The sequence below is a fragment of the Malaclemys terrapin genome, chromosome 7 (genome assembly GCF_027887155.1).
Source record: "Malaclemys terrapin pileata isolate rMalTer1 chromosome 7, rMalTer1.hap1, whole genome shotgun sequence".
Lineage (NCBI taxonomy): Eukaryota > Metazoa > Chordata > Testudines > Emydidae > Malaclemys > Malaclemys terrapin.
In genome coordinates this window covers 74,296,006-74,323,414 of record NC_071511.1, presented here as the reverse complement: position 1 = coordinate 74,323,414, position 27,409 = coordinate 74,296,006, and the positions used below count along the sequence as shown (strand labels likewise).

General features: G+C 41.0%; 2 protein-coding genes across 3 annotated transcripts; one reads left to right on the top strand and one right to left on the bottom strand.

The window, feature by feature from the left end:
- Positions 1–144: 144 nt before the first annotated feature.
- Positions 145–27,053, top strand: NCOA4 (nuclear receptor coactivator 4). Of its 2 annotated transcripts, XM_054033447.1 has the most exons (11): positions 166–252; positions 11,853–11,916; positions 18,119–18,273; positions 19,831–19,971; positions 20,163–20,251; positions 20,880–20,988; positions 21,867–21,938; positions 22,900–23,046; positions 23,240–24,253; positions 24,559–24,648; positions 25,095–27,053. In XM_054033447.1, the coding sequence occupies exons 3-11, from the start codon at positions 18,133–18,135 to the stop codon at positions 25,098–25,100; spliced, it is 1,809 nt and encodes a 602-aa protein (XP_053889422.1). In that variant the 5' UTR covers positions 166–252; positions 11,853–11,916; positions 18,119–18,132; the 3' UTR covers positions 25,101–27,053. The 2 variants fall into 2 exon arrangements, with proteins under 2 accessions (XP_053889423.1, XP_053889422.1); XM_054033448.1 differs by lacking the exon at positions 11,853–11,916 and having other exon boundaries at positions 145–252.
- Positions 3,383–4,783, bottom strand: LOC128840986 (jerky protein homolog-like). Its single transcript, XM_054035610.1, has 2 exons — positions 4,121–4,783; positions 3,383–3,928 (listed from the first exon to the last, which is right to left on the bottom strand). The coding sequence occupies exons 1-2, from the start codon at positions 4,781–4,783 to the stop codon at positions 3,383–3,385; spliced, it is 1,209 nt and encodes a 402-aa protein (XP_053891585.1).
- Positions 27,054–27,409: the final 356 nt, after the last annotated feature.

Sequence of the window (27,409 nt, the reverse complement as noted above, 5' to 3'; positions counted from 1 at the left end):
GCAGAGGTTTTGAGCATGCGCAGACCCAGTTCTAGCGCAGCAGGAAACTCGGGCCGGCAAGGTGCCCGCCCTGGTAGTGGCGCCTCTCTGCCGCTACGGGTCAGCACACGCACACTACTCCACGCGAGGCTTCAGGACGGGCACAGTTCTCGCGAGAGTAGCCGCTCGCTCTCCCTCTCCCGTTTTGCGCTGAGCCTCCAGGCCGTGAGGTCAAACCGCTGCGTCTCTGGGACCCCTCCCGCCCCCAGCCCGGTAAGTGCGGAGCGCACCGGGACACGGCACCCCTCCCCGCGCCTGCGCTCACCCGCTGCGGAAACCCCGCCGGCTCGTGCTCGCCCAGAGCCGAGGCTCTGCCTCGCGTCCCGGCCGGCCCGGCTCAGCCCCCGTGTGCGCCGGGGAGGGACCGCAGCGCCGCCGCTCCGGCCTGGGCACACGGAGCTTTCCCCCGCCCTTTGCGCGCCGGTGACTGACGGGCGGCCGGCCGCTCCGGGCCGCGCTACCCCCGGGGCTGCGTCACGGCGGGTGACCGTGACTCCTGTAACGCGTAGGGCAGCCGTGCAGACAGACGGGCGGAGAGATGCTGCCTGTCCACGTTGGGGAGGAGAGACTGCCAGGGGCAGCGAGTGGAGTGGGGGCAGAGGGTGCGGGAGGACTTTGGGACAGCGCCTACAGATGGGCTTCCTCTGTTTGAAGAGCACATGCTGGGGGTTACCGCAATCAACATCAGTGGTTCTCGGCCTCTCTAGGCTACTGTACCCCTTTCAGGAGTCAAGTATCAGAGGGGTAGCCGGGTTAGTCTGGATCTGTAAAAGCAGCAGAGAGTCCTGTGGCACCTTATAGACTAACAGATTTATTGGAGCATGAGCTTTCGTGGGTGAATACCCACTTCGTCGGATGCATCACCCACAAAATCTCATGCTCCAATACGTCTGTTAGTCTATAAGGTGCCACAGGACTCTTTGCTGCCTTTCAGGAGTCTGATTTATCTTGCATACCCCCAAGTTTCACCCCAGTTAAAAATTACTTGCTTACAAAGTCAGACATTGAAAACACAAAAGTGTCACAGAAGACTATTACTGAAAATTGCTTATTTTCTTATTGTTACCATATAATTATAAAATCAATAAAATATAAATATTGTTTTGGAATTTCAATGTATGGTATATAGAGCTGTATAAACAAGTCTGTATGAAGTTTTAGTTTGTACGGACTTTCCTAGTGCTTTTTACGTAGCCTTTTGTAAAACTAGGCAAATATCTAGCTGAGTTGATGTGTCCCTTGGAAGACTTCTGTGTACCCCCGTATTTTAAAATTCAGCAAATTTTATTTGTCAAAATAACACAGTATAGTCACACGTTTCAATTATTTTGGTAATTTATTTCAAAATACCTGTTAGCAAGTATGTCTGTAACAATCCAGATAAAAACAAAAGATTCAGAAAAAGTTTTTTGACAAATAGATTCCTTACTAGGCATGTTAATACGGAACTTTGAGTAATAATTCATTTAAACTACAATACAGAAATGTATTTCCTGCACCCCTCAGAAGCAGTGCAAAGGCGTGGGGGAGTTGGGGTATCGGAGGAGCTGAGGGAGAGGGAAGTAATTGCTCGGAAGGAAAGTGAGAGTGAACTTGGAGGGTTGTTAGGTGTGGGTGGGAGAAGTATGGAACAGTTTTTTTTAGTTTGTTGGGGAAAGGGATTTTTAGGGAACCTCTTCCATGCAGACCCTGGGTGATCCCAGCCTCTCAGTCAGCCACCCTCTTCCCCCATCCCCATGTGTTCCTGCACCCCCACTCAGCCACCCTCTTCTGCCTGTCTCCGTACGCTCATGCTCCACCTCCCTGATGGGGCAGGCGAGATGGGCCGGTGGGGTCCCTGCACCCCCACTGCTATTCAGCCCCTGCCCCAGTCTGTCCCCCACTAGCCCTTCTGAACCCCAGTCTGTGACACCCCAGCAGCTCCATGTTCCCCACGCTGTCTGTCCCCCCATATCCCATGCCTCCTGACCTGACCCCACTGGCAGGGAGCTGTGAGGAATGCAGCCTCTGCTCTTCCCTAGCCGCAGCTGGGGCTGTTCCACCTAGGAGCAGCTGTTCTCTGTTCTGGTGCCAAACTGGGTGACTGGGCAACAAAATGGCAGATGAAATTCAATGTTGATAAATGCAAAGTAATGCACATTGGAAAACATCCCAACTATACGTATAAAATGGTAGGATCTAAATTAGCTGTTACCGCTCAAGAAAGAGATATTGGAGTTACTGTGGATAGTTCTCTGAAAACATCCACTCAGTGTGCAGCGGCAGTCAAAAAAGAATGTTGTGGATCATTAAGAAAGGGATAGCTAATAAGACAAGATATCATATTGCCTCTATATAAATCCATGGTACGCCCACATCTTGAATACTGCGTGCAGATATGGTTGCCCCATCTCAAAAATGATACATTGAAATTAGAAAAGATTCAGAAAAGGGCAACAAAAATAATTAGGGGTATGGAACAGCTTCCATAAGAGGAGAGATAAATAAGACTGGGACTTTTTAGCTTGGAAAAGAGACAACTAAGGGGGGATATGATAGAGGTCTATAAAATCATCACTGGTGTGGAGAAAGTAAATAAGGAAGCGTCATTTATTCCTACTCATAACACAAGAATTAGGGGTTACCAAATGAAATTAACAGGCAGCAGATTTAAAACAAACAAAAGGAAGTATTTCTTCATATAAAGCACAGTCAACCCATGGAACTCTTGGCCTTCACAACATCCTCTGGCAAAGACTATAACAGGGTTAAAAAAAGAACTAGATGAATTAATAGAGGATAGGTCCACCAATGGCTGTTAGCCAGGATGGGCAGGGGTTGCCCTAGCCTCTGTTTGCCAGAAGCTGCGAATGGGCGACAGGGGATGGATCACTTGATGAGTACCTATTCTGTACATTCCCTCTGAAGCACCTGGTATTGGCCACTGTTGGAAGACAGGATACTGGGCTAGATAGACCTTTGGTCTGACCCAGTATAGCGGTTCTTATGTTCACAGTGGCCCCTGGTGGCCAAAAGGTGTAACTGCAGCACTTCTTGGCAGAACGAATTTTCTGCTGAGGAAAAAAAAAAAATTCTGAGCAGCACATGAATTCTGCATGTGTGAAGCGATGCAGAATTGTTCCAGGAGTAAGACATGACTACAATAACACTGCATGGTAATAATAAGTATAAACAACAGTTACCCCTCTGGGGGGGGGTACTGAAAAAGGTTTACTGTACAGACCCATTTACGCGCGGATGTCGGGGATCAAGCTGTCATGACCGTGGGTTAAGAGGGCCATGCTGAAAAAAGTGTCTATGATTCACTTAGAAAAAAACGCTGTTATTTTCTGCTCTTTCATGCTCACATTTTTTTCTCTCTTATGAAGTCTGTCATTTGCCGCAGATGAATGTTTTCGATATTTTCCACATTTTGCTCCTCCATAAATCTTACAACAGTTTCTACAGCACTAAGGGCTTCTTTGGGCGAAATTTTGACCTTTTCAACAACATCCTCATCATTGTCATTTAGGCCTGCATTATTAGAATTCTCGCCATCACTTTCGTGGTCCGACGTAGCCTCGCAGCCTGTTAATATTTCTTCCTCAGACAGAAATTCTGAAGTCGGGCAATCTTCATCCATCTCCAGCCACTCGGTAATGATTTCCGGCGACGTATCCAAACTAAAATCTTTTATCATTTGAAAGAGAAGTTTACTTTTATCCTCTTTTGTTTGCATGCGTGTTTTTAGGACATCTTCTGAAAATCCTTCAAAGTCTGGCTCTGAATCAGTGCCACTGCTGGAGTTTTCCGAGTCTGACCTGTCTTTGACAGAAGAGGCATCACCGAGAGCCTTCATCCAGTAGTTTTCAATGGACGTTCGTTTTACTCCGTCCCAAGCTTTTTTTAACTAAATAAATAATTTCCTTCATGTTTAACTGTTTCAGGAATTCGGAAATGCCTGAAGATGTGCATGACACGATCGCTGAAATCAGCTCCCGTCAATAATTGTTTTTAAAATTCTGCCCTGGTCTAAAGGTTGAATTTTTGATGTTGTGTTGAATGGTAGGTATAGCACTCGAATTTTTCCATCTCTCGATACCAGTGATTCGGCTGGAGGATGGGCTGGACAATTGCTAAGTAGCAAAAGTGCTTTGGCTTCGAGTTTCTTCGACCGCAGATGCTTACGAACAGCTGGAACAAAGCTGTTGTGGAACCAGTCGTCAAAAATGCGTCTCGTCATCCAAGCATTTTTGCTGTTAGCATATATTACTGGCAGTTTGGCTCTATTGAGGTGATTAAAGCAGCGAGGGTTATGAAAACAGCCAGTGAGAAGAGGGGTAAGCTTATGGCTTCCCATCTTATTACTACTAAAAAGAAGAGTCACACAATCTTTTATCTTTTTAAATCCAGCTGTTTTCTGTGTCTCGTAATTAAAGGCTAAAGTCTCATCAGGTAGCAGTTTTGCAAATAAAGCTGTTTCATCACAATTATAAAGTTGTTCTTCGTGGTAGTCTTCATTTTGTAAAATAGATTGTAACTCGGTGGGAAACGCCTTCGCGGCTGATTCATCGGCTGATCGGCTTTCTCCAGAAATCGATACCTGTGCTATGCCATGACGCTTTTTAAAACGACTTATAAACCCCTTGCTGGCTTGGAATGATTCATCCCCCGTTAAATTTCCAAATTTTGTCGCTTGGGCTTGAAGAATTGGCCCACTTAGCATCATTCCTTTCAGCCTTTCCTGAGCAAACCACGTGCACATGGCTTTGTCTATTGTGGGTTTTGCTGAATAGTGCACACGTTTTCACTTCTGCCCTGTGGCAGAACTGATATTTCGTACAAAGCCATTCAGTTTAGATTAGTTCTTTAGCCATCCTCGGAGAGTAGATTCGGCAATCCCAATATCTTTTGAAACTTTGGCCTGGGTTTCTCCGCTATTTACTCCATCTATTGCAGTTAGCTTTTCTTCTACAGTATAGGAACGCTGACGCTTGCTCTCTGCCATTATATTAGGCCTACCTTTAAAATTTTCTAATGTAGTATATATACTGTATTACTATATAACTAGAGTACTAATGTATATATTATATATATCTCTAGCGTGACAATGACACGTCTTTACCAATATCGGTAAAGACGTACAACACATTTCCACTCCGCACTTCCTGTCGAGTTCTATGTTAGTGAGCAAATCTATAGTACTACATAGCAAGTTCCTGTACCGCATGTTAATGAATCTCGCATGTTAAATAGGTAGCACTGGGAGACATGGTACTGCTGCGCTTTAAGCGGATTCGCGTGTAAATGGGACTGTACTGTACTTTTACTTTTAATTTAAATGCCATAAAACCACAATCAGGCTTTAAGAAGGGTGCTGAACTTTTGTGTCCCAACTACATTACAGACTTCCAACACTTAAAAGAACCATTTCAAACATCTAGAACACATTTAAAACACTTTCCACACTAATGTTTGTAATGTTCTCAAGTGTGTATTGATATTACTGCATTAACTCTGAGCAAATCTTATACACCAAATCTGATATAACGCTGTCCTCGGGAGCCAAAAAATCTTACCGCGTTATAGGTGAAACCGCGTTATATCGAACTTTCTTTGATCCACCGGAGTGCACAGCCCCACGCTCCCCGGAGCACTGCTTTACCGCGTTATATTCGAATTCGTGTTATAGCGGGGTAGAGGTGTAACTGGTTCAGTCTGAACTATTCCAGTGTTAATGTGGATGGAAGTGCAGCAACAAAGTTCACTTGATACAATTCCAAAATGGCATGGGTAGATAAAGAGCACGTCTAATCTCCAGTTTTGCAAAGTGCATTATGTGAAGCATTTTTTGTTGTTGTTCATTAAGGTGGTAATTCCAGATTCCTCTCTTGTTTTGAGCCTACTGCAGCTTCTGTAACTATGTATGGCTTCTGTTTTATAAGGTACAGCATACAACAAAGACCTGTGTTTTGGAGAAGGGGAATGCTGACACCAAGTTTTATTAAATGCATGCTATTTTAGATTGAAAAATGCTTATAATAGGGATTACACTTTACATTTTGCTACAGCACTTCTCCATCTGTTAAGAGGATTTGTGGGGCCTGCATTCTGTGATAGGTACTTTAGGAGAACCATGATTCATTGGTACTATAATGGGAAACGTCTCAGTCTTTTAATATAGACAAGCATTAGTAACCTAAACAGTTTACAATGGTAGCTCATTTGGATCATTACGGTGACCAGTTAGCGACAACCATAGTCAACAAGAAGTAATTTTACTAATATAGATAGACTCTGTCAAGAATAAGTTTTTTGTGTCCAAAAGTTCTCTTAATTTGGTAATTAATGTTTAGAAATTACCAGTTTTATGGGTGTTTCTGACCCAGTCTGCATTTGAAATGTATGAAAACAATCTATATAAGCAGTAATTCAGATGATGCTGTTACAGATGAAAAGCTTGTACAACCATTATTCTGTTGTATCTGCCCCTCCGTCCCCCGGCATATGATCTTTTTCATTATACCAAAAGTATTCTTTAGTCCCTGAGCATTTGGACCAAAAAATAGAAATGCAAGAGCTGAGGAATATAGAAAGTAATCTTTTAGGGAGGTAGGGAAAAGGTCTCAGTTTGAGCACTGAAAATTCTGACATACAGTAACTCCGCACTTAGCGTTGTAGTTATGATCCTGAAAAATGCTACTTTATGCGAAACGATGTTAAGCGAATCCAATTTCCCCATAAGAATTAATGTAAAGGGGGGGGGGGGGTTAGGTTCCAGGGAATTTTTTTTGGCAGACAAAAGACATTATATACATATACAGTATAAGTTTTAAACAATTTTAAACAAACAGTTTAATATTGTACACAGCAATGAATGATTATGAAGCTTGGTTGAGGTGGTGGAGTAAGAGGGTGGAATATTTCCCAGGGAATGCCTTGCTCCTAAATGATGAACTAGCACTCGGCTGAGCCATCAAGGGTTAATATGCTGTTGTTAATGTAGCCTCACACTCTACAAGGCAGCATGGACTGAGGTAGGAGGGAGGAAACATAATAAATGCAGGGCAGTAGCTGCAAATACTTCCCTGCGGAAACTGAACATGATGATGAGCCTAAGCTATCCAGCTGGAGCGCACCATTCCCTCCTCTTGACAGCACATGCACGGCTGCACAGGTGCTGACTTTCCAAAGTGCTGGGGAGTGCAAGAAAGACGTGCATTGCCCCTTTAAGTACGCTGAGCCCCGTTTAAGTTGCCCTTTTAAGCAGCTCAGCAAGTTCAGACAGGAAGCAACAGCTAGCTCCCTCCTTTCTGTTCCTGAACCCTGTCCCCCTCCTCCCCTTTTTGGAGAGGGGGTATGGAGTGGGGGAGGAGCAGGGGGACTTCTTGATATCAGCATCCCTCTTCCCTCCTCCCCCAGCAAGCAGGAAGCTCCTGGGAGCAGTCCAAGGCAGAGGGCAGGGCAGGAGCAGCAGGGCAGTGGGCTGAGGGCCACCTGAACTGCTGCTGGGCAGCTGTTGAGCCACATACCTTACAGGGAATTTAGGGGAACTGATGGGGGAGGAGGGCTGCTGCCACCCCCCCCCCGGTTCTAATCCCCACAAGGAGGGGCTACTCTTACAGAGAATCCTGCAAGCAGTGGATAAAGCAGGCAGCTGGCAAACGCTGTTATAAGGGAGTATTGCACGATATTAAACAAACTTGTTCCCTATCCCTTTCTTTGATAGGATAACGAGCCTTGTGGATAAGGGTGAAGCTGTGGATGTGGTATACGTAGACTTTAGTAAGGCATTTGATACGGTCTCGCATGATATTCTTATCGATAAACTAGGCAAATACAAATTAGATGGGGCTACTATAAGGTGGGTGCATAACTGGCTGGATAACCGTACTCAGAGAGTTGTTATTAATGGTTCCCAATCCTGCTGGAAAGGCGTAACGAGTGGGGTACCGCAGGGGTCTGTTTTGGGACCGGCTCTGTTCAATATCTTCATCAACGACTTAGATATTGGCATAGAAAGTACGCTTATTAAGTTTGCGGATGATACCAAACTGGGAGGGATTGCAACTACTTTGGAGGACAGGGTCATAATTCAAAATGATCTGGACAAATTGGAGAAATGGTCTGAGTTAAACAGGATGAAGTTTAACAAAGACAAATGCAAAGTGCTCCACTTAGGAAGGAAAAATCAATTTCACACATACAGAATGGGAAAAGACTGTCTAGGAAGGAGTACGGCAGAAAGGGATCTAGGGGTTATAGTGGACCACAAGCTAAATATGAGTCAACAGTGTGATGCTGTTGCAAAAAAAGAAAACATGATTCTGGGGTGCATTAACAGGTGTGTTGTGAGCAAGACACGAGAAGTCATTCTTCCGCTCTACTCTGCTCTGGTTAGGCCTCAGCTGGAGTATTGTGTCCAGTTCTGGGCGCCGCATTTTAAAAAAGATGTGGAGAAATTGGAAAGGGTCCAAAGAAGAGCGACAAGAATGATTAAAGGTCTTGAGAACATGACCTATGAAGGAAGGCTGAAAGAACTGGGTTTGTTTAGTTTGGAAAAGAGAAGACTGAGAGGGGACATGATAGCAGTTTTCAGGTATCTAAAAGGGTGTCATAAGGAGGAGGGAGAGAACTTGTTCACCTTAGCCTCTAAGGATAGAACCAGAAACAATGGGTTTAAACTGCAGCAAGGGAGGTCTAGGTTGGACATTAGGAAAAAGTTCCTAACTGTCAGGGTGGTTAAACACTGGAACAAATTGCCTAGGGAGGTTGTGGAATCTCCGTCTCTGGAGATATTTAAGAGTAGGTTAGATAAATGTCTATTAGGGATGGTCTAGGCAGTATTTGGTCCTGCCATGCGGGCAGGGGACTGGACTCGATGACCTCTCGAGGTCCCTTCCAGTCCTATAATCTATGAATCTATGAATCTAATACAGTAGATCAGCAACGTAACAACGTTAACCGGGACAGTTATGTGAGGAGTTACTGTATCACCTTGAGGCTATGCATTATGGTCTTCATTTTGTACCTGACAAGTTTTAACTCTGTTGGTTAGTCATGCAGAGGAGTTCTTAGTAAAACACTCCTTTTCTGAAGCCTTTAGCAGTGTGTTCTGGTGCTGGGAAACAAAATAATTACTTAGTGTTAAAATCAATTTACAAAAATAGTAACAGATGCTATATCTGCCTCCAATCCTGCCTTGCCAGTTTTTGTGGCACATTTTCCTTTTTTTTTCTCCCCTCTGCCCACTTGCTGTGCGAAAGACCCAGGGTATCAATGAAAACTGACAGTAGTGAAAAGCTTATACGAGACTATTGTTGTTTACAGCTTTTTATTCCTTGCATCCCAACAAGTAAAAGGGGCTACTAACCACATGCTCATTGAGTATATTTTATGTATCTTTTTAGTATATAACACACGTTGTCACATCCAGTGAAGAGATTTGTGACAAAATAGTGGGATGTATTACAGCACTTTCTGGTTTTGTGGTTTAAACTGACAAGTGGATACTAAAATGCATTTGCTAGGAAAGAATCTTATTAAACCTAGAATGAGCTAATTGACCGCCTGTATTGCCGAGTAGAGCCTAATATAAGCATTTCAGATACTTTCCTAGCTAATGTGGACTGCTTTTTAAATAGTCTAAGGTAGTTTTTGAGTACTCCCTATGACATGAGATTTTAATCTTTTGATATAAGAATTAATTCCTGTCAAAACATGCAATAGAAATGTAATGACATTACCCATTTTCTGTGATATTGGACCTTAATAAGAAGTTGATTTTCTAAATTTATTTGGTCCTTCTTGGGGATAATAATAATACTTCCCCATTTCACAGTGGTGGTGTGAGGATAAGCACATTAAACTTTGAGATTTACTGATGAAAAGCACTATACAAGAGCTAGGTATTATTATTGTGTTTAAGTAGGAGCCATTACAGTGGAGTAGTGTGTTGGTTAAGTGGGTATTACCTGGAGGCAGTCAGTACCAGTACATTCCTAACTGCACTTACTGCTCAAAGAACTATTTTTTTTTTTTAATTCCAAAAGGTCTCTGGTCCTGGAGGAGTATTTGGAGAACTTCAGATGACTTTAATACAAGAAGAGCGTAGTTTATCTGAGATTTGTTCCCTGTTTGGAAAAATCTTAATTTAGCACATCTCAAATCCATCTGAGAATTAATGATAGAAAAAATTTGTTACATTTTGAATTATTCACTTGGAAGGGTGAAGTAGGTATTTACCCATACATTTAAAATTCTGGCTCAAAAGATTCCTGGATGTATTTTTTTAGTCCTATATTTATATTCTGAAAGCAATAGATTATTTGTTTTCTAAATACAGTAATTGTTGGTATTTACTAAGATTGTCCAGAGGAATCATTACTGTAAAGAACAATGAGAGAAAATATTTTCATAGCTTAGGTATGTAGGCTTCTGGCTAATGCTAGTTAGCTGTGTGTGTATATTATGTGTTCTATAAAATTGTTCCAGGAACTGCATCCAAGAAAGCACTTCAGTATAACTCTTTTTTTACAAAATGGGTTGGAGTTATAGGGAGGGTCTTTTATGTACCAATTAACCAGCTTTGCCATACACTCTAGGCACTTGAATTCTTTTTATCAGTTTAACCGTGTCTAAATAATTATCAATAGATGGGTGTTAATCATACACTAAAACATAGAATTTTCTAATTATGCATTTTACACCCACTCCCTGAAACGAGCAAGGATAATATCAAAACATCTTAAAACATTAATCCCATTCAGCTGACAGTCAGTTACTTCAGTGGTTTGAAAATAATCATTGTAAACTAGGCACATATTAAAATAATTGGACCATACTTGTGCATACTACGTCTCTAGGTGTCTTAGTATGGTGTGTGCATTATTAACTAGTGCACAGTATTCTAAAAGCAAAGTTGTCCTAGGAGAAACTTACTTCATGGGTTTGTTATTGAGAGTAATGGGTTGCCTTGGAATAGTACATGAATGGTATGAGGATAATAGCTGTCATAAGGTCCAAGATCTCATGCCAATTATTTTTGTCCTTGCTGAATAGAATAGTAAGATTTTGATGTGGACAGATTGTCTCTTATGTAAAGTGTGGAAGATTTGGTTGAAGAGCTAAGTTACAGATCTTTCTGAGAAAATTGATCCATATTTGTTAGCTAAACCACATACACAGATTGCATGCTCAGCCCTAAGCTGAGTGTGCAGGTTTGGCAAACAAAATTCCATCTTTTAATTTCCAAAAGGGGATTGTTTGGAGACTAACATGTGCCATACTTGCAGTTTTCTAAGACCCCTAAAGTGGCCTTTCCCCTTTGCATTGTCCTGTTGGACAGAGGTTAGAAGACTAAAATCCATAAGCGTAAAGTGGGGGAGCGGACATCATGTGTTCAGCAGCAGAGCTGTGTTCTTTCTGTGCAGCAACCATGCAAAGTAAAGAGCCTAACAAACTCCACTTCCCTAGAAGCTTATTTTAATAAAACTTCTATTAAATCTTAAAAAACACAAAATCCTCCCTGAGTCCCCCGCTCTCTCAGTATTAGCAATCCGGCCTCTTCTCCCAGCTTTATGCTGCCTGTAGCCTCCCTCGGGTTTCTGTGCATGAGCGTTCCGGCCAGTCAGAGCTCTCTGCAGCCACGGTTGTTTCCAGGCGTTTCTCTGTTTGATGCACCCGTAAACCCCTCCTCTCTATGAAGACGTGCAAGACTGAGTATCGGCTGTGGCTGCCCTGGCCACGTGGGGCTCGAGGGATGGGCTTAAGGAAGTAAACTGCGCTGGCAGATTCCAAAGTCTGCTCACTGCTCACAGCTGATAAATTTGCAGGGGCTACACAAGGCCGCGAGAACCTGGGATCGTCGCACGGGAAGACAAGGCGAACAGTAAACAGGTAGGATAAGCAGGCTTGGCTTTCAGACTGCAGGGATGTGACATAAAGTCAACGGTATGGGTGTCTGGTTTAAAGATTTGCATAAAATATTTACCACAGGGACTTGTGATCGCATGAATTTTTGTTAGTATGTTGTGTTTGTTATATTCAGAATAGGACGATAATGAGAACATTAAACACGTCTGGGACTAATAACTTAGACACAAGCAAAGTCTTTGGTTTCCAGACTTCTTTTTTTTTTTTTTTTTTTTAGAAGAAAATTTAATTGCATTCTTTTGTATGAAGAATTCATGTGTTTCTGCCTCTGCACTAGAAACTGTTTGGTGCATTCCTGAGCAGATATGCATTTGGAACAAGATTGCAATTTTGTTTAAAAGAGGTTTTGGGTGAGTCCTAGAAAGCTGTATAAATCAGTGGATGCTGAAAGAGAAAACACTAAAAGCTTGTTAATAACCAGAGTCACTGCTGAACTATTTCTGTCATTGGATAGAAATGCAGGATGAAGAAAGTGTAGTTTTAACTAATGTAGGGGCTTTCATTGTACAAGTTGTAAGATGTACAGACTCTTTTCCCTGATCATTTTCAGTTTCACATCAACAGTCTTCTATACATATATTTAAAGACATTCTAGATTAAAAATACTAATTGCAAAGTTTTGAAACATAAAATGTGTAAAACAACTTAGTGGCTTTGTACCTATGATATACAACTGAGACAGTGGCAAATATATCCTACTAAAGTGGCCTTAGTTTGCTGTAGCTTAAGCTAGGGAATTTTTGGCTAGGAACATTTGTGAAGAGTGCCATTGGATCTTTAACAGCTACTTGGAGCAGAAAGAGCATAAGCTACAGTGAACTAAGGCAACTTTACTTTTGAATGAGAGCATGGGGGTAGGGAGTGATAATGTCCTTTAATTTATGTGCATTACCTTCACAACTTTAAAAAAAGAACAGGAGTACTTGTGGCACCTTAGAGACTAACAAATTTATTAGAGCATAAGCTTTCGTGGACTACAGCCCACTTCTTCGGATTCACAACTTTAGTAACTTTGGTTTAACTTTCCTAAGTGTCCCATGGAGACAAGCCCTTAAATACCAGGATAATTAATTGAGCCCTTCATTCTTTAGAATTAACTGCAGTTATTGTATGAGAATGTTAAAAACTGAGGCTCTTACTGCTACAAGAAGGTGTGAAAGATCCAGTGGCACTCATTGTGAATGTCCTTGACCAGAAATTCCCTACAACTCCACATTTTTGGTATACTATTTGTGTCTTCACAGTTTGTAATATACCCATAATATTTGATGGGTTGTAGCTTGGTAGAGTAGAGATGAATTGAGTGACATTGAATTGAAAGTGACATGAATTGAGTGACATTGAATTGAAAGTGACATGAATTGAGTGACATTGAATTGAAAGCTGTAGCATAGGCAGGCCTCCTGTATTTTACCACTATAGTAAAATACAGGAGGCCTGCCTATGCTACAGCTTTCAGCTCTGCCACTGGTCAGGGTGATGAACTATGCATCCGAAGAAGTGGGCTGTAGTCCACGAAAGCTTATGCTCTAATAAATTTGTTAGTCTCTAAGGTGCCACAAGTACTCCTGTTCTTTTTATGGGTATGAAATGGCTGCCTCACTCCAGAGGTGGCTGCATTTCATTAGTACTGTGTGTGTGTGTGTGTAGTTTAGTTTTAAAATATTTTGAAAGATGCTATATATGGTGCTTACAAAACGTTCTGGACATAGAGTGCTAAATCAGTTAGTGTATGAAAGCTAGATGGTGTTGATGGGAGACAGGGAGGTCCAGTTACAACCCTTTCAGTGCTTTGGCTGCTTTTTCCTAAAAGGTAGCAAAATTGACAGTGAATGCCAACCATGAAACTGACACATCTATTGTCAATTTTACTCTTCTAAAATATGTAAGTTGCAAAATGTTGTAACTTGTAATGGTTTTGCATTGAGTAGATGTGCAAAACCAGTGTAATTTTCACCATCTCTTCAAGCTCACTATTATTTATACAAACTATAACACTGCAAAATTAACTTTTAAAAAAGTCACACTATCTTCTGAAAAATTGTGACTGCTATTGTCACAATTGGTAGGTAAAATTACTGTAACTGGTTAGTAGGTGCATTTAACAGCACTTAATATATAACCAGTGTCATTGTTTTGTTGGTCAGTTATGCTTCCATCTTATGCAGTAGCACCATTGCTCTTATGTAGTGCCTGGGGGATGGGCTCACATGGGAGTTTACCCTAGCAGCAGGAAGGATCATTCAAGAAAGGAAAGGGAAGAGAATCAACCATGTTAGTTTGTTCTTGGCTCACCCAAAAGGTGCTGCTTAATATTAGCAGGGGAGCAGAATACTCTTCAACAAGAAACTTAAAAAGAGAAGTCAGGACACATTTAGAGGAGGCTGCATCAGAATTTTTTTTAAGTAGTTAAAAATAAAATTTAGCAGTGTCCTCTGAACTTTAAAATTAAAAGGAAATGATGCACTTAGGCTTCTCTTGGACTGAAAATCACTGTAGCAAGAAGAAGGATTTTTTTTACAAACTTATTGAACATGTAAATGAATTGAGTTAATATTAGAATTAAACATATAATATTCAAGCAAAAATAGAGACAAGGTAGGTTGGCCCTCTGCATCCTGAGTAATTTGGTGGAGACTTACATACATTTAAAAAAAGGAATTAAAGTACTCTTCTAGTTCTAGCTTGAATATGATCATATGTTTCTCAAGAGGAGGAGATATTGGATGAAATTACTTCACAACTTGTGGTGTGATCTTTGATATTACATACAAAATATTGATTCTACCCTTTTCCATGGAGAGAAAACCAAACACACCATACGACACCACTCTGGAGAATGCATATATTTGTGTTTGGGTTTTGTTGTTTGTTCGTCCTTTCATTCATGGTGGTTTCCTGCATTTTCATGTGATATTATTACTAAAGACTTATTTTCACAGATTTAAAATATATTTACAGTGAAACTTACATTCTGCAGCACTGACTGAAGTCCACAGAGGAACTGAAATTCTTGGGTAATAAGTAATCACTCCCACCAGGCAAAAATACTGTGATACAATTTCTGTAAATGTGGTACAGATCTTCATGCATTGCAGAATTCTAATAATGTTAACCTTCTGCCTGGCTTACAAAATGTTTATGTATAGAACTTTCTGCAGAAAGATTGCATCTTAGCTCTCTTCACTTGAGGATATGTTGAAACTGAGCAGCCTGTACACATACAGTTTGTGGGTGACTTCTAGAAGTTTTGAGTCAAATTCACTGAGGAGTCTGAGGGCTAGTCTACACTGGCAACGCTAAAGCGCTGCCGCAACAGTGCTTTAACGTGGATTGTGTGGTCGCAGCAGAGTGCTGGGAGAGAGCTCTCCCAGCGCTCTAAAAAACCCACCCCCATGAGGGGCATAGCTACCAGTGCTGGGAGCGCGGCTCCCTGCACTGGTGCACTGTCTACGCTAGTGCTTTACAGTGCTGAAACTTGCTGTGCTCAGGGGGGTGTTTTTTCACACCCCTGAGTGAGAAAGTTGCAGCGCTGTAAATTGCCAGTGTAGACAAGCCCTGAGCTTGTGTAACATGACTCATTCAGACCTCTTGGTAATGAGACTTCGTTATACTTCTATCATCTTATCAAAGAGAGTCTGATGTGTAACTTACACATATTAGGAAGTCTGAAAAAAAATGTATTGCTAGATTATTTTATAGTTTATCATTCTATTGTAAGAAAATTTGCATTGGTGTAAAGGTCTTGAGTTTCGTTATTTACATCTATGTAAGACCCTTTGTGTTTTGGGGGATAGAAGAGGAAACTAGTCTTATTTTAAAAAAATGTGTATTGGAAGCAGTGTAGTTCAGTCTTTCAACCAAACAGAATTCTCACTGCGGTAACTGTTGTGAGTGGAGGCAGGGAATCATACCTTTCAGAGTAGTTCTGTGCCTCATTTAGGGTTTGTCCTGACTAGCAAAAAGGTAGGATGTAGTTGGGCTTAGCTAACATTTCCTACCTAAACTCAGCCTAGACTTGACCACTTTTCCTAATCAAGAGAAGGCCAGAGATACTGCACTCTTCTGATAGTCTTTTGAAGTGAATCTCATGTTTTATAGCACAGGTCTGAAGAATCTGTTAGCTCTTGTTCTAAATTAGGCCTCTCAGAGTACAGCATTTTCTAAAAATTACCTAATGCTGCAAACATAGGTTCAGCATCACCAGTGACAGAAAGTTTCCTCCTCCTATCCCCAGAAAAACAAAGGGTCTTACATAAAGACATAATGTGTGTCACCCAGAACTGGACATATTATTCCAGCTGAAGCCTCATCGGTGCCAAGTAGAGTGCACATTTACCTTCTGTGTCTTACAAACAACACTCCTGTTAGTTCACTCCAGAGTTACATTAGCCTTTTTTGCAACAGCATCAGGTTGGCTTATATTTAAGGCTACGATTTGGTCACGGAAGTCACTGAATTTGTGATTTCCGGAGACCTCCGTGACTTCAGCCGCTGGGAGCTGCAGGGTACCCCCACCTCCCGTGGTGGCCAAGAGTCCTCCGTCAGCTTCCTGGCCACCAAGAATCCTCCCATCAGCTCCACAACCGCCGCGGGCGGCGAGGGGAGTCCCCCAGCGGCTCCCCAGTTCCTGTGGATGCAGGGGACCCGTGCAGCTCCCTAGCCGCTGCAAGCGGCAGGGGATCCCAGCCACCACAGGTGGGAGTCCCTCCCAGCCACGGGGCAGAGGCTGCAGCTCCGAGCCACAGCAGGGCAGGGTGCTGGACCCTCCTCCCTCCCCCTTCTTGTCATGGACGTTTTTAGTAAAAGTCAGGGACAGGTCACGGTTTCATGAATTTTTGTTAATTGCCCGTGACCTGTCCATGACAAAATTGTAGCCTTACTCATATTTAATTTGTGATCCTCTATAACCCCCAGATCTTTTTCTTTTCTGCCTAGCCAGTCATTCCCCATTTTGTATCTGCATTTAATATTTACTTCCTAAGTATAGTACTTTGCATTCATTGAATTTTGTCTTGTTCATTTCAGACTAATTCTCCAATTTGTCAAGGTCCTTCCAAATTCTGGTCTTCCAAAGTGCTTGTGAACCCTCTCACTTCAGTGTCATCTGTAAATTTTAAAAGCATACTCTCCACTCCATTATCTAAATTGTTAATGAAAGTATTGAATATTATCGGACCGAGGATAGACCCCTGCGGGTCCCCAATACATAAGTCCTCCCAGTTTTAATTATTCCTTGAGTATGGTCTTTCAATTAGTTATGCACCCGTCTTATAGTAATTTCATCTAGACCACGTTTCTCTAGCTAGCTTACAAGAATATCATATGTGACTGTGTCAAAAGTCTTACTACAGTCAAGCTTGATCAAGTCTACAGCTTTGCCCCTACCTGCTAGCCCAGTAACCCTGTCAAAGAAGGAAATTAGGTTGGTTTGGCATGATTTGTTCTTGACAAATCCATGCTGGCTATTTCTTATAACAGTGTTATCCTCTAGTTGTTTACAAGTTGATTATTTAATAATTTGTTTGAGTTCTTTCCAGGTATCGAAGTTAGGCTGATGGGTCTGTAAGCCCCTGGGTCCTCTTTGTTCCCCTTTTTAAAGGTGGTATATTTTCCCTTCTCCAGTCCTCTGAGACCTCTCCCATCCTCCATGGCTTCCTTAGCTAGAAAAAAGTTTAAAAGCATTGGAAAACAGAAATCTAATGAGGAAGTTTACAGCACGTTGATATTCTTCCTCTTTTTATATTGTTAGTGTGGATAGATTACTATGCTGAAAAATTACCCAGAAGAATCGCAAGACCTTGATGTGACCTCCTCATTAATATTTTTCCAGACAACTTGCTTTCTGTAGCACATTAGATATTGCAAATTGCTGTGTACCAAAAGTAAACAGAGAAGACAACCAAGGCAAAGATTGGTATATTCAGGCACACTGTCCACAGTGTTACTGGACATTACTTTCTTATACCAGTTTTTTTTAGTGTTTGGTCTCTTGACCTTTAGAAAAATTACATTTCAAATGTGTTTTCAATAACAAATTAGTATTCCTGAGATAGCAGATGCAGATGACTATTCAGAATATGCCCTCCTCATTCTTACCTTTTCAGGGACTTTTGGAAATATTTAAGTTTCACTGTTGTTAAAACAAAATTTCCTTGTGGTTTAGGATCACTGTCAAGAATGAGCCCACCGCAGGATAGGAGTGGAAGCTCCTGCAGTAAGGAGCCCCTTGTAAAGTGCCTTCAAGCTAAGAAAGACTTGGAGACCGCTATTGCTGGAATTGTCAAGGCTGAACAGCAAATTGAAGTCAACTGGAGAGAGGTATTTAAAATATACTTTTTAAAAGTCTAATGTTTTGCCAGTCTTTGACCACAGTTTTGATTGGTAGTTCTGCAAGATACTTGGTCTTCTGAAACAATAAGCAGTCTGTCCTAGAAGCACCATTATTAAGGCTACAATTTAGTCATGGGTATTTTTAGTAAAAGTAATGGACAGGTCACAGGCAACGAACAAAAATTCACGGCCCGTGATCTGTTCATGCTATAAATACCCCTGACTAAATCTGGGGGGTGGGAGGGAGCCTTGGGAGGTGGGCCAGCAGCACCCATTCCAGCCGCACAGGCCCCTGCTCGGGCGGTCCCCAGGGTCAGCCGCCCAGGGCTTGCTGCAGGGCTGCCCAAGCGGCTGGCTGCAGCGCTGCTCCAGCACTGTAACGCAGCGGCTGGTGAGGCTGGCCCCGGGGCCATCTGAGAGGCTGGCCCCGGGGCCAGCTGCTTGGGCAGGCCAGGGGTCAGCCACACTGGCTGCTGCAGAAGTGACGGAGGTCGTGGAAAGTCAGGTCGCAGAATGTCATGGAATCCATGACAGACACAGAGCCCTAACCATTATCTCACTGTTACTCAACTATAATCCTTACAAAACGTAAGCATTTGAGTATTGCTAACCTCACCAGGTAAAATAAAAACCTCAGCATCTCACTGGCATATGTTTTGTGTTAGTCTCTGGGTTTTATTAATAGTTTCTTATTTGTAATGGGATTTTTTTAGTGATTCACTATTTATGCTGCTGGAAATAACTTCTTTAAACTGAAAGATATAAAGGTGCTATAAATAATATGTAGTAGAACAGCTGTTTTAATAAACTGATATTCCTTTGCGTTTGGGTACTCCTTCAATGGGAGTGGTCTTGTGTTTGGGTACTCCTTCAGTTGAAGTGGGGTAACTGGTAAGTATGTTGAGTAAAAGCCCACGTCTTTGATGAATAAACGTACAATGACATAGATTTCAAAATGGTTTGTATTTGTAGATTAAATGTATTTTATGGGGTGAGAAGAAGGTGGTTGAAAGCTAATGTCTGTTTGTGTCACAATATATTTTCTCCTCTATTCCTGCTGCCATGGTGGTGCCCAGATTCTGACAAGGGACTCTGGGTGTTACTGTAGTATGCATAAATGACAAATATTACTATTTAATATTATCTGTCTGTGGAATTGGGTAGCCACATTTGACTTTTGTGAAAGTTTGTTGTTAATCATTGAAACTGCATTTGTCCTAAAGAATACTCAGACTTGTGTACAATAGCATTAGCTTTCTTAACCCAGCGAGTTGTGTGTGAATTGTATGTTGTGACGTGTGAAGGTTGGTGACTTCGGTGTGTTCTGTGAACAAAGAAATTTCAGGTTATGGTTTGAGGTGATTACGTTTAGTACAAAAATATTAGTATTTAATTTCAGTGGGTGGGTTTCCTCTCTTTTTCTTTCTTCCCCCCCCCCCCCCCCCACAAAAAAACAACAACCCACAACACATTGGGCATGTTCTGGTTTGAACTACTCAGCAGACATTCCAGAAATACTAAATGGAGCTCGTATTTATCTTGCAGGTCAAAGCTCAGATTCACAGCTGCATAAGTCGTCATATGGAATGTCTGCGCAGTCGTGAAGTTTGGCTGCTTGAACAGGTAGATCTCATTCAGCAGCTCAAAGAGGAGACCTTGCAACAGCAAACATACCAACTCTACTGGGTAAGATTTGTGTGTTTAACTCATTTTAGCTATATTGGCCCTTTCAAATACACTGGTCTTGCTAGTATGTATTCATGGTAAAGTACAAATCTTGAACAGGTATATCCTGTGTCAAGTATAAGAGTATGAATTTGAACATGTGATGCCTTTACTGGAGCTAAGGCAATAATAATGTTTTATTTTTCATATAGTTGCTGGGACAGTTCAATTGTCTTATCCACCAACTGGAACACCCCCATAGTAATGACCTAGTCAATCAGATTTCTGTGTGCCTGGAGAGGTAAAAATATTACATAATCTGAATAAATGAGTGCTATTCATTTTGACTTTACATTGAATTTAAACTGTTTTCTGGTCATAATGTCTGTAGACCATCTTTTCTACATAGTTAGCTTTTATGACGTATGTATTAATACTTTACTAAGAGCTATTTTCGGTAATTCCTAAAAAAAAAAAATATTGGTGAGATTTTCAAAACAGTCTCGGATAGAAGATGAGTATGGCTAAATACCCAGGATTGCTTTGAAAATCTCAGTGCAAGATTTTTAAATTGATCCTTTAAAGAGAAGTCAGGATACCATCAGTTGTAATGCAAGCACAACTATTTGTGCAGGTTACTACAGAGGTTAAGGTTTGATTTGGGAGGAAGAGTAAGTGTTTTGCTGGATATTTCACTTTTTTCTGTTTTTACTGCATAGAGCCTTGGATGGACATATCTTTTTATTTTTGTGTAAAAACCTAAATAAATAATTCAAATTAGTTCACATTTTTGGCTGTTTGCAGCAGAGCCAATTAAAAGCCTTTATACAAATATTGGCTCAGTTTTACAAGCTTAAAGCTAGCGAAGGGTTTAACTGAACTTATGGGTGAACTTTATTTTTTATTAAAGATCTCCTTAATTCTTTTAGACTAGGCAGTCTGACCCTCAAACCAGAAGAGTCTTCCAACCTGAACTTTGAGGCTGATACATCTTTCCTTCGCCAGGCCATCACGTCGTTTGGCTCAATTAAAACAATGGTGAGTACCAAGGCTTTTCTAGTAGGATCACTGTTGAAAGTACTTGATTCAGATATTTTTAAGGGGAGAGGGAGTCTGCAGATCCCTCATCATTTATTCAACTGGTTTCATTTTAAATCTTTAGTTGAAATATAAAACATACACAAATATTTTTACAGCTTTAGGCACATAATCTAATAATCATTGCATATTTCAACATTTTTTCAACTTCAGAAAGTGTAGAACTCCTTGATCAGATAAATTATGATCACATGGGAGGGATGTGATATTTATATACAGCAATAACAAAACCCAAGCTATGTCAAGAAGTCAGTTTCAAAAGTATCTCCTCAGCTACGTTTGGAGTCAGTCTATATGCAGTCTATATGTAAAGCTTTGTGCAGCAGCCTCCTTAAAGTATACCTGCATTTTATTAACATACAGGTATGTTTTTGGCAGAGGTTGATTGGAAGGTTAGGGTGACTGGTGGAGGGCGGCGGGTATGTGTTCTTGCTTTTTGTTGTAGCAGTTGGAATTTAATGTGGGGACTTCCTTTAGCGGATGCCAGTTGTAGGCAATATCGATGGAAAAAGTACATGCCCCAGCCTCTGGGAGCGTTTAACTTTAAAAAAGCAGAAATAATTCTGCTTAATTGCTCTACACTGAAATTTGCCATAACATCTTTATTTTGAAGGCTTCTCTCCTCCCCCCTTCTGCCCCCCCGTTCAGTAACCTTGAAGTTTCCAGGGTATAAAAGGAGTTTACCAGTTGTAACTCTGCTTTTAATGCTGCTTCATTATAGTCTTAATGTTTAAACATTTGTTTTTTAATTAAATTGAGTTGAGTTTTAAAAATGAGGAAAGTGATTATTGTTCATACTTTTTTTTTTTTTTAAATAGCAAACTCCTGAGACAGAAAATGCCTCCCCTTGGATGTCAGTGCAGAACTGCACGCTGGCCCAACATGAACAGGTAAAAAGAATATTTGTCTTCTGAAAATAGGATTTGACTAAAGATAGTATAAGCATAATCTTGTTATCTCTCAGCTTTCCTAACTGGTAATTTTTATGGCAGTTGTTAAGGTATTGCAGTTTGAGTATCTAGTAATAATGTGGCAATTGAGTATGCCTATTGGGGAGGATGTTCTAGTTTCCTTTTGCCATCTTCCCTTACATCAGCTCCTTAAATATGAACCTGGGTTAATTTGTCCATGGGGGTGGAATGGGGTGGCTCCAGCTTGGCTCTTCTAGTCCAAATGCTAGAGGATAAATGGAGTCGAGTCCTAAGTGTGCCAGACAGGGATTTGGAACCATTCCAGTTGTATTGCAACAGTTCAGCTGGGAGGCACCATGTTGGGTCCAGCACAAAGATGCAGCTGTGTTCAAGGTATTTTTCATGTAGATTGACAGACTGTACAGTCAAAAGTGCTGCAGTGTTTACAGGACCCAGAACTACTGTGGGTCATACCGATTAATTTTACACACATAACTGTTTCCAATCTAGTTTCTAGATACTCCTCTACCCCAATATAACGCTGTCCTCGGGAGCCAAAAAATCTTACCGTGTTATAGGTGAAACCGCATTGTATCGAACTTGCTTTGATCCACTGGAGTGTGCAGCCCTACCCCCTGGAGCAATGCTTTACCGCATTATATCCGAATTCATGTTATATCGGGTCGCGTTATATCGGGGTAGAGGTGTAATTCGAAACAATTGGAAAAGCAAACCACACAGCAGTAAGCTGGTTTTCTGCCACATAGATGACTGTGAGGCTTTTGAGAAGATGGCGTGAGAAGGGACTTCTGTGGTTCTTCTTTTGGTTAATAAATATTGGTATACATTGGACACACTGTACATTCTAAGATTCTCTGTAAATTGCCTCCACAATGAAATAGTTATTTTTATAACATGGAGACCCTACGTTCTTTTTTAGAAGAAACTATTGTCTGGGACGTTGGGTTCCCCACTCAGTGACTGGCTACTTGGAAGCAAGTCTGCTAGCAATTGCCAGGCTCCATATGCTCCCAGCATCAACCCTGAGGACTGGCTTATGAAAAAGCATGTGCCAGAGACCAGCCAGGTATGCTCTTCACATACTAAATAAGATGTATTAAAGAGGAATGTGGTGGTATGCTGCAGTTGAAATTGGAAGGGTGGGGAGCACATCCATTATACTTTCCTTGCATCTCTGCCTTACCCTTGTTACATCTTGCTTGATTCTCAAAATATTCTGAGCTGTCACTATACAAACAGTATTTTTTTTGTTTGTTAAGGATTTAAACTCTTCCAAAGTCTGTTATTTTGAGGAAGCCTGGGGAAATCTGAAAGATTTGGAAAACTGGCTTCTGCAGAATCAGCAAAGAGAAGAAACTTCTGAAAAAACAGATTCCCATAAGCACAAGAGCGCCTATTCCACCAGCGGCTCCTTCTTTTCCACTGAAAAGATGGATCAATTGGAGTTCCTTGAGCAAGAAGAGATGGACATTTCTGACTGGCTGCTTACTCCTTCTCACCCAGAAAATGGAAGTAGTGCCTCAGAAGAGAAATGGAAATGTGTGTTTAAACCTTTTAGGGAGGAATATAACATAAATGATTGGCTTCCCAAAGCTGACTCCTGTACTAACTGTCATGGCAGTCAGGCCAAGAGTGTAGAAATAGAAAACCTTGGAAATCTTAAGTGCCTGAATGATCATCAGGATGTGAAGAAATCACCCACGGTATCTACCAATGTCTGGCTTCTACAGCACCCCCAGACTCCATTTAAAGTGGAAGATGTGTGCAAAGCTAATGAGCCATGCACTAGCTTTTCAGAGTGTGTGTGTGATGACAGCTGTGAAAAGGAAGCTCTGTGTAAGTGGCTCCTGAAGAAAGAGGGGAAGGATAAAAATGGCATGCCAGGAAACCAGATACCGGTGGTGAACCCTGAGCCTGAGAAGCCTAAATCTGCTGTCAACATCTGGCTTCATCCCTCCAGGCAGCTTCCAGAGGAGTCAGCTACTACCACAGTGAAATTGGATAGTTCAGTGAAGGTTGTAGAACCTCTAAAAGCATTGCTTGAGAGTCCATTGACAACCTGGCTAGCCAAATCAGTGCACAAAGCAGCAAGCACAGAAGAAAAGGCAAACCAGGAGAAAGCAGAAGTTAGCTTCAAGAGTCCCTTTCTAGACCTCCTGGCCCCATTCCACCTTCCTCTGAATGTCAACAGTTGGATGTTGTCTTCAAAGAATATAGAAAATGTCAACCAGCCTCCAGTGGAAGATAAATGGCTTCTACGCAAGAAGGCACAAGTGAGCATAGTTTTTAATGTTTGTTCCTAGATAATGTGTTAAGACAGTATAATTACCAGTGTTACTGCTTTCCCTGTGTTTACAGCAATCCTCAATGCTCAACCACTATTTTAAGAGTGCTGAAATAAAACAGATCTCAGTATTGAAATCCAACAAACTTTGTAAAGCAAATATAGCCAAGATTCATCTCATAAGAAATATTAGATGTAACTTTCTTTGATCTGACCCCTTTAAAAGATTGCTGACACACAGGAAAACTAACTTAGATGCATTTTGAATGTCCTTAATTATGTCCCCTTTTTCAGGACTATGGCCTACCTACAGTTTGTGAACTTTTTGCCTGTATGAAACTGAATGGAGATAGAGAAAAGTGGCTGTACCAGACTCCTTTACAGGTAAGATTAATCAATTACACAAATGCATTGCTAATAAACACAGTTGTGCATTCTATAATCCTTGAAGATATCTACATTTAAATGTTAAAAGCAACATATGATTTCCTTTCTATATCTATCTTTAGCAGCTTAACCTATTCCCTCTTCTCCATTCGTACCCCTCCTGGTCCTCCATTGTTCTTTCCCTCATCCTCTTCTGCCAGGGGAGGTTGAGGGAATCATTCCCACTGTTAAGTAAATTGATATTAAATATTGAATCTTTGTATGGTTTATGGTGAATTACAGAACAGAAACCTATCAGTACCAAGAAACTCAGCCTCAGAAGCAGTATCTTTATGTGAAGCATTTTCAACATCCCTTTGTACGCGCTTCTCTCACAGAGTGTTACTTTGTTTTACCAAAGAACAAAATAAAATAACTCTGCATTCTGAATTGTTTTGTTCTAGAAGTGAAGAACCTGAAGCATTAGAACCACGTCACCTTCCTGCTGATTGCCACACATACATACTATGTCATTGCAGTCTGCTGAATAATTGTGTTTGTGTCTGACTAGTCTGCTTTAGCTAAAAAACAAACTATAATTATAGGTAACTGAGTTATGGTGCAGAAAATGCCTTTGTGTTATAAATGACTCCTGAATATAGCAGGCCTGCTGAATATACGCACACTGACACAATAGGCATTTGTAAGATCGTATCTTTCATGGGCCTATGTGAAGCTTCTTTTATGGGTTGTCACTTCAAGCATGTTGAAGCTCAGAGCAATTGTAAAATGAAATGTCTTCGCTGTGAAATCTGCATCTCTGGTGCTTGGACTGTACTATATAGTGTTGCAGTTTCCTTGCCCAAAAGGTTGCCCTTCAAATTCTAGAACTTTATCTTGAGAAGGATTCCATCTTTTTCAAGATAGCTTATTCCTTAGTTGAAAGCAAATTTTTGTTAACCTTTGAAGGATGGCAATTGTTGCTTGCATCCTATGTACAACTCAGCCTAAGGCTGTTAAACGTATTCTAGTTTTTGAAAGAAATGTACTGTTTTTGGCCCCTGACACAAGATGAGAACTCTTAGATGTGTTTTTAAAGGAAGACCTTCCTGTCAAATTTTTCCTTTGAATGAGATCTTCAGCTAGTGAGAACTGAGACAGATTTGGCCCAGATCTTTTTAAATTGCTTTTGAACTGACAGTCTTTTCAGAGCTGTTAGTCTTTGTGAATCAATACACTCTGAAGCTAGTAGGTGCCCCACATTTAATGAGGTAACAATTACAATTTTACTAAAACAATTTGGTGTACAAAAAAGTGACTCAAAGATGTCTATTTTTAGACTAATTGGCAGTTAACTTATATTGTATAAACTGCTGGTAGTCATGTTTCCTTGTCTGATTCATAGACCAATACAATTATAAATGGAAACCTCTCAGAATGCTTAACAAAAATGGAACTTTGGATGCTTGAGAGCCTCCTAATATGATGTTCAATACGTTTTCCAGCTGGTGACCTCATGGATCCCACCACCTTTTCAATCTGTTTTAGATAGTTAAGGTAACTATCACCTTGGTATCAGAGTTGGGAAGTGGGGTCAGATTAATTTTGATCACTGTAGCAGTGGACATAACATGAATATACCTCCTTTAGTATACAACATTTTATTAAACCCTTATGAAACTGCATAAGTTGTCTGAAACCATTGGTGTACTAGGTGCAAATGAGCAGTAGGTTTTCTAGCTTGCATGAAGAATTAGCAAAGTTATTTAATATCTGCACAGTTAATTTCCCCTGTTCATTTTCATTAACTTTTTTCTGATGATTTTTAGATAACGTTTTCTTAAAGTTTGTCTGGCGTAAAAATGGCCTCAGCTTTTCAGTGCAGAAAGAAAATCTTGTTCCAAGGACTGAAACTTAATACCACTTGCCTGGTGCTACACAGTATGAAAGTATTTGTGTGTACCACTATGTTCAGATAGCCTGTGAACTGATTTATGAAAAAATCTTGGCCCTTTGCACACTGAAAATAGACTCTATAAGGGCTTTAGATTAGCAGACCACTTAAGACCTTTTCTTTTAATAGTTTGAGCTGTCTACTGAAATCAGAAAGTGTTTTTTGAACTTCAGCTTTTGCCGGACCATATTGCCTGTTGCTGCATGGAAAGACTACACTATGACTAACTCCAATGATAGCCTATTTTGATTAGCAGTTGAATTTGATGATGTCTGATGTGCAACTCACCTTTATAATCCTTTTAACCTAAGTTAATGAGTGCTAACTTCATATTCAATTCATTATGCCCTTAAAACTTTCTGGGTGTGTATTCATTTGCTTTTCACAGAACCCTAATTTAGTTAATACTAATAAATATTTATGTAAAGTGTTGATTAGTCTTTTCCATTAAAAAACATTGCAGCCAAAAGTGGGTGTGGTGGTTTTTATTTCTTTGTGGAAAGCTGTATTTGGGGAATTTTATAAACTTTGTTCAGCTTTCTGTAATTTAGAATTATTTCACTGTTCCCTACAGGCTCCACCCCTCATCCTTTTGAGGCTCTAAACACACACATTTCAAATTTGCATATTGTCCTTTGACTGATATGGGACTATCCAGTAGGCTACGTGGGTGCTCTTTAATACAGAAGCTACTTAGAAGAGGCACAGCAACAGCAACAAATGCCTCCTCAAGAGTACTACTGGAAGGTCCTTTCTGGTGCTGTAAGGGGCGGGGGTTGGGGGGGGGGAGAGTATCTGTTCTAGGGCCCTTGCAGAGGGGAAGAT

What these genes read in the sequence shown, in the direction of transcription:
- NCOA4 (XM_054033448.1), top strand. Translation starts at nt 18,133, where the DNA reads ATGAGCCCACCGCAGGATAGGAGTGGAAGCTCCTGCAGTAAGGAGCCC. An exon ending in ATGTGCCAGAGACCAGCCAG is followed by an intron (nt 23,047 to 23,239) that starts GTATGCTCTTCA and finishes TTGTTTGTTAAG; the next exon opens with GATTTAAACTCTTCCAAAGT. An exon ending in TTCTACGCAAGAAGGCACAA is followed by an intron (nt 24,254 to 24,558) that starts GTGAGCATAGTT and finishes CCCCTTTTTCAG; the next exon opens with GACTATGGCCTACCTACAGT.
- LOC128840986 (XM_054035610.1), bottom strand. Translation starts at nt 4,783, where the DNA reads ATGTGCACGTGGTTTGCTCAGGAAAGGCTGAAAGGAATGATGCTAAGT. An exon ending in ATCCTCCAGCCGAATCACTG is followed by an intron (nt 3,929 to 4,120) that starts GTATCGAGAGAT and finishes TTATTTATTTAG; the next exon opens with TTAAAAAAAGCTTGGGACGG.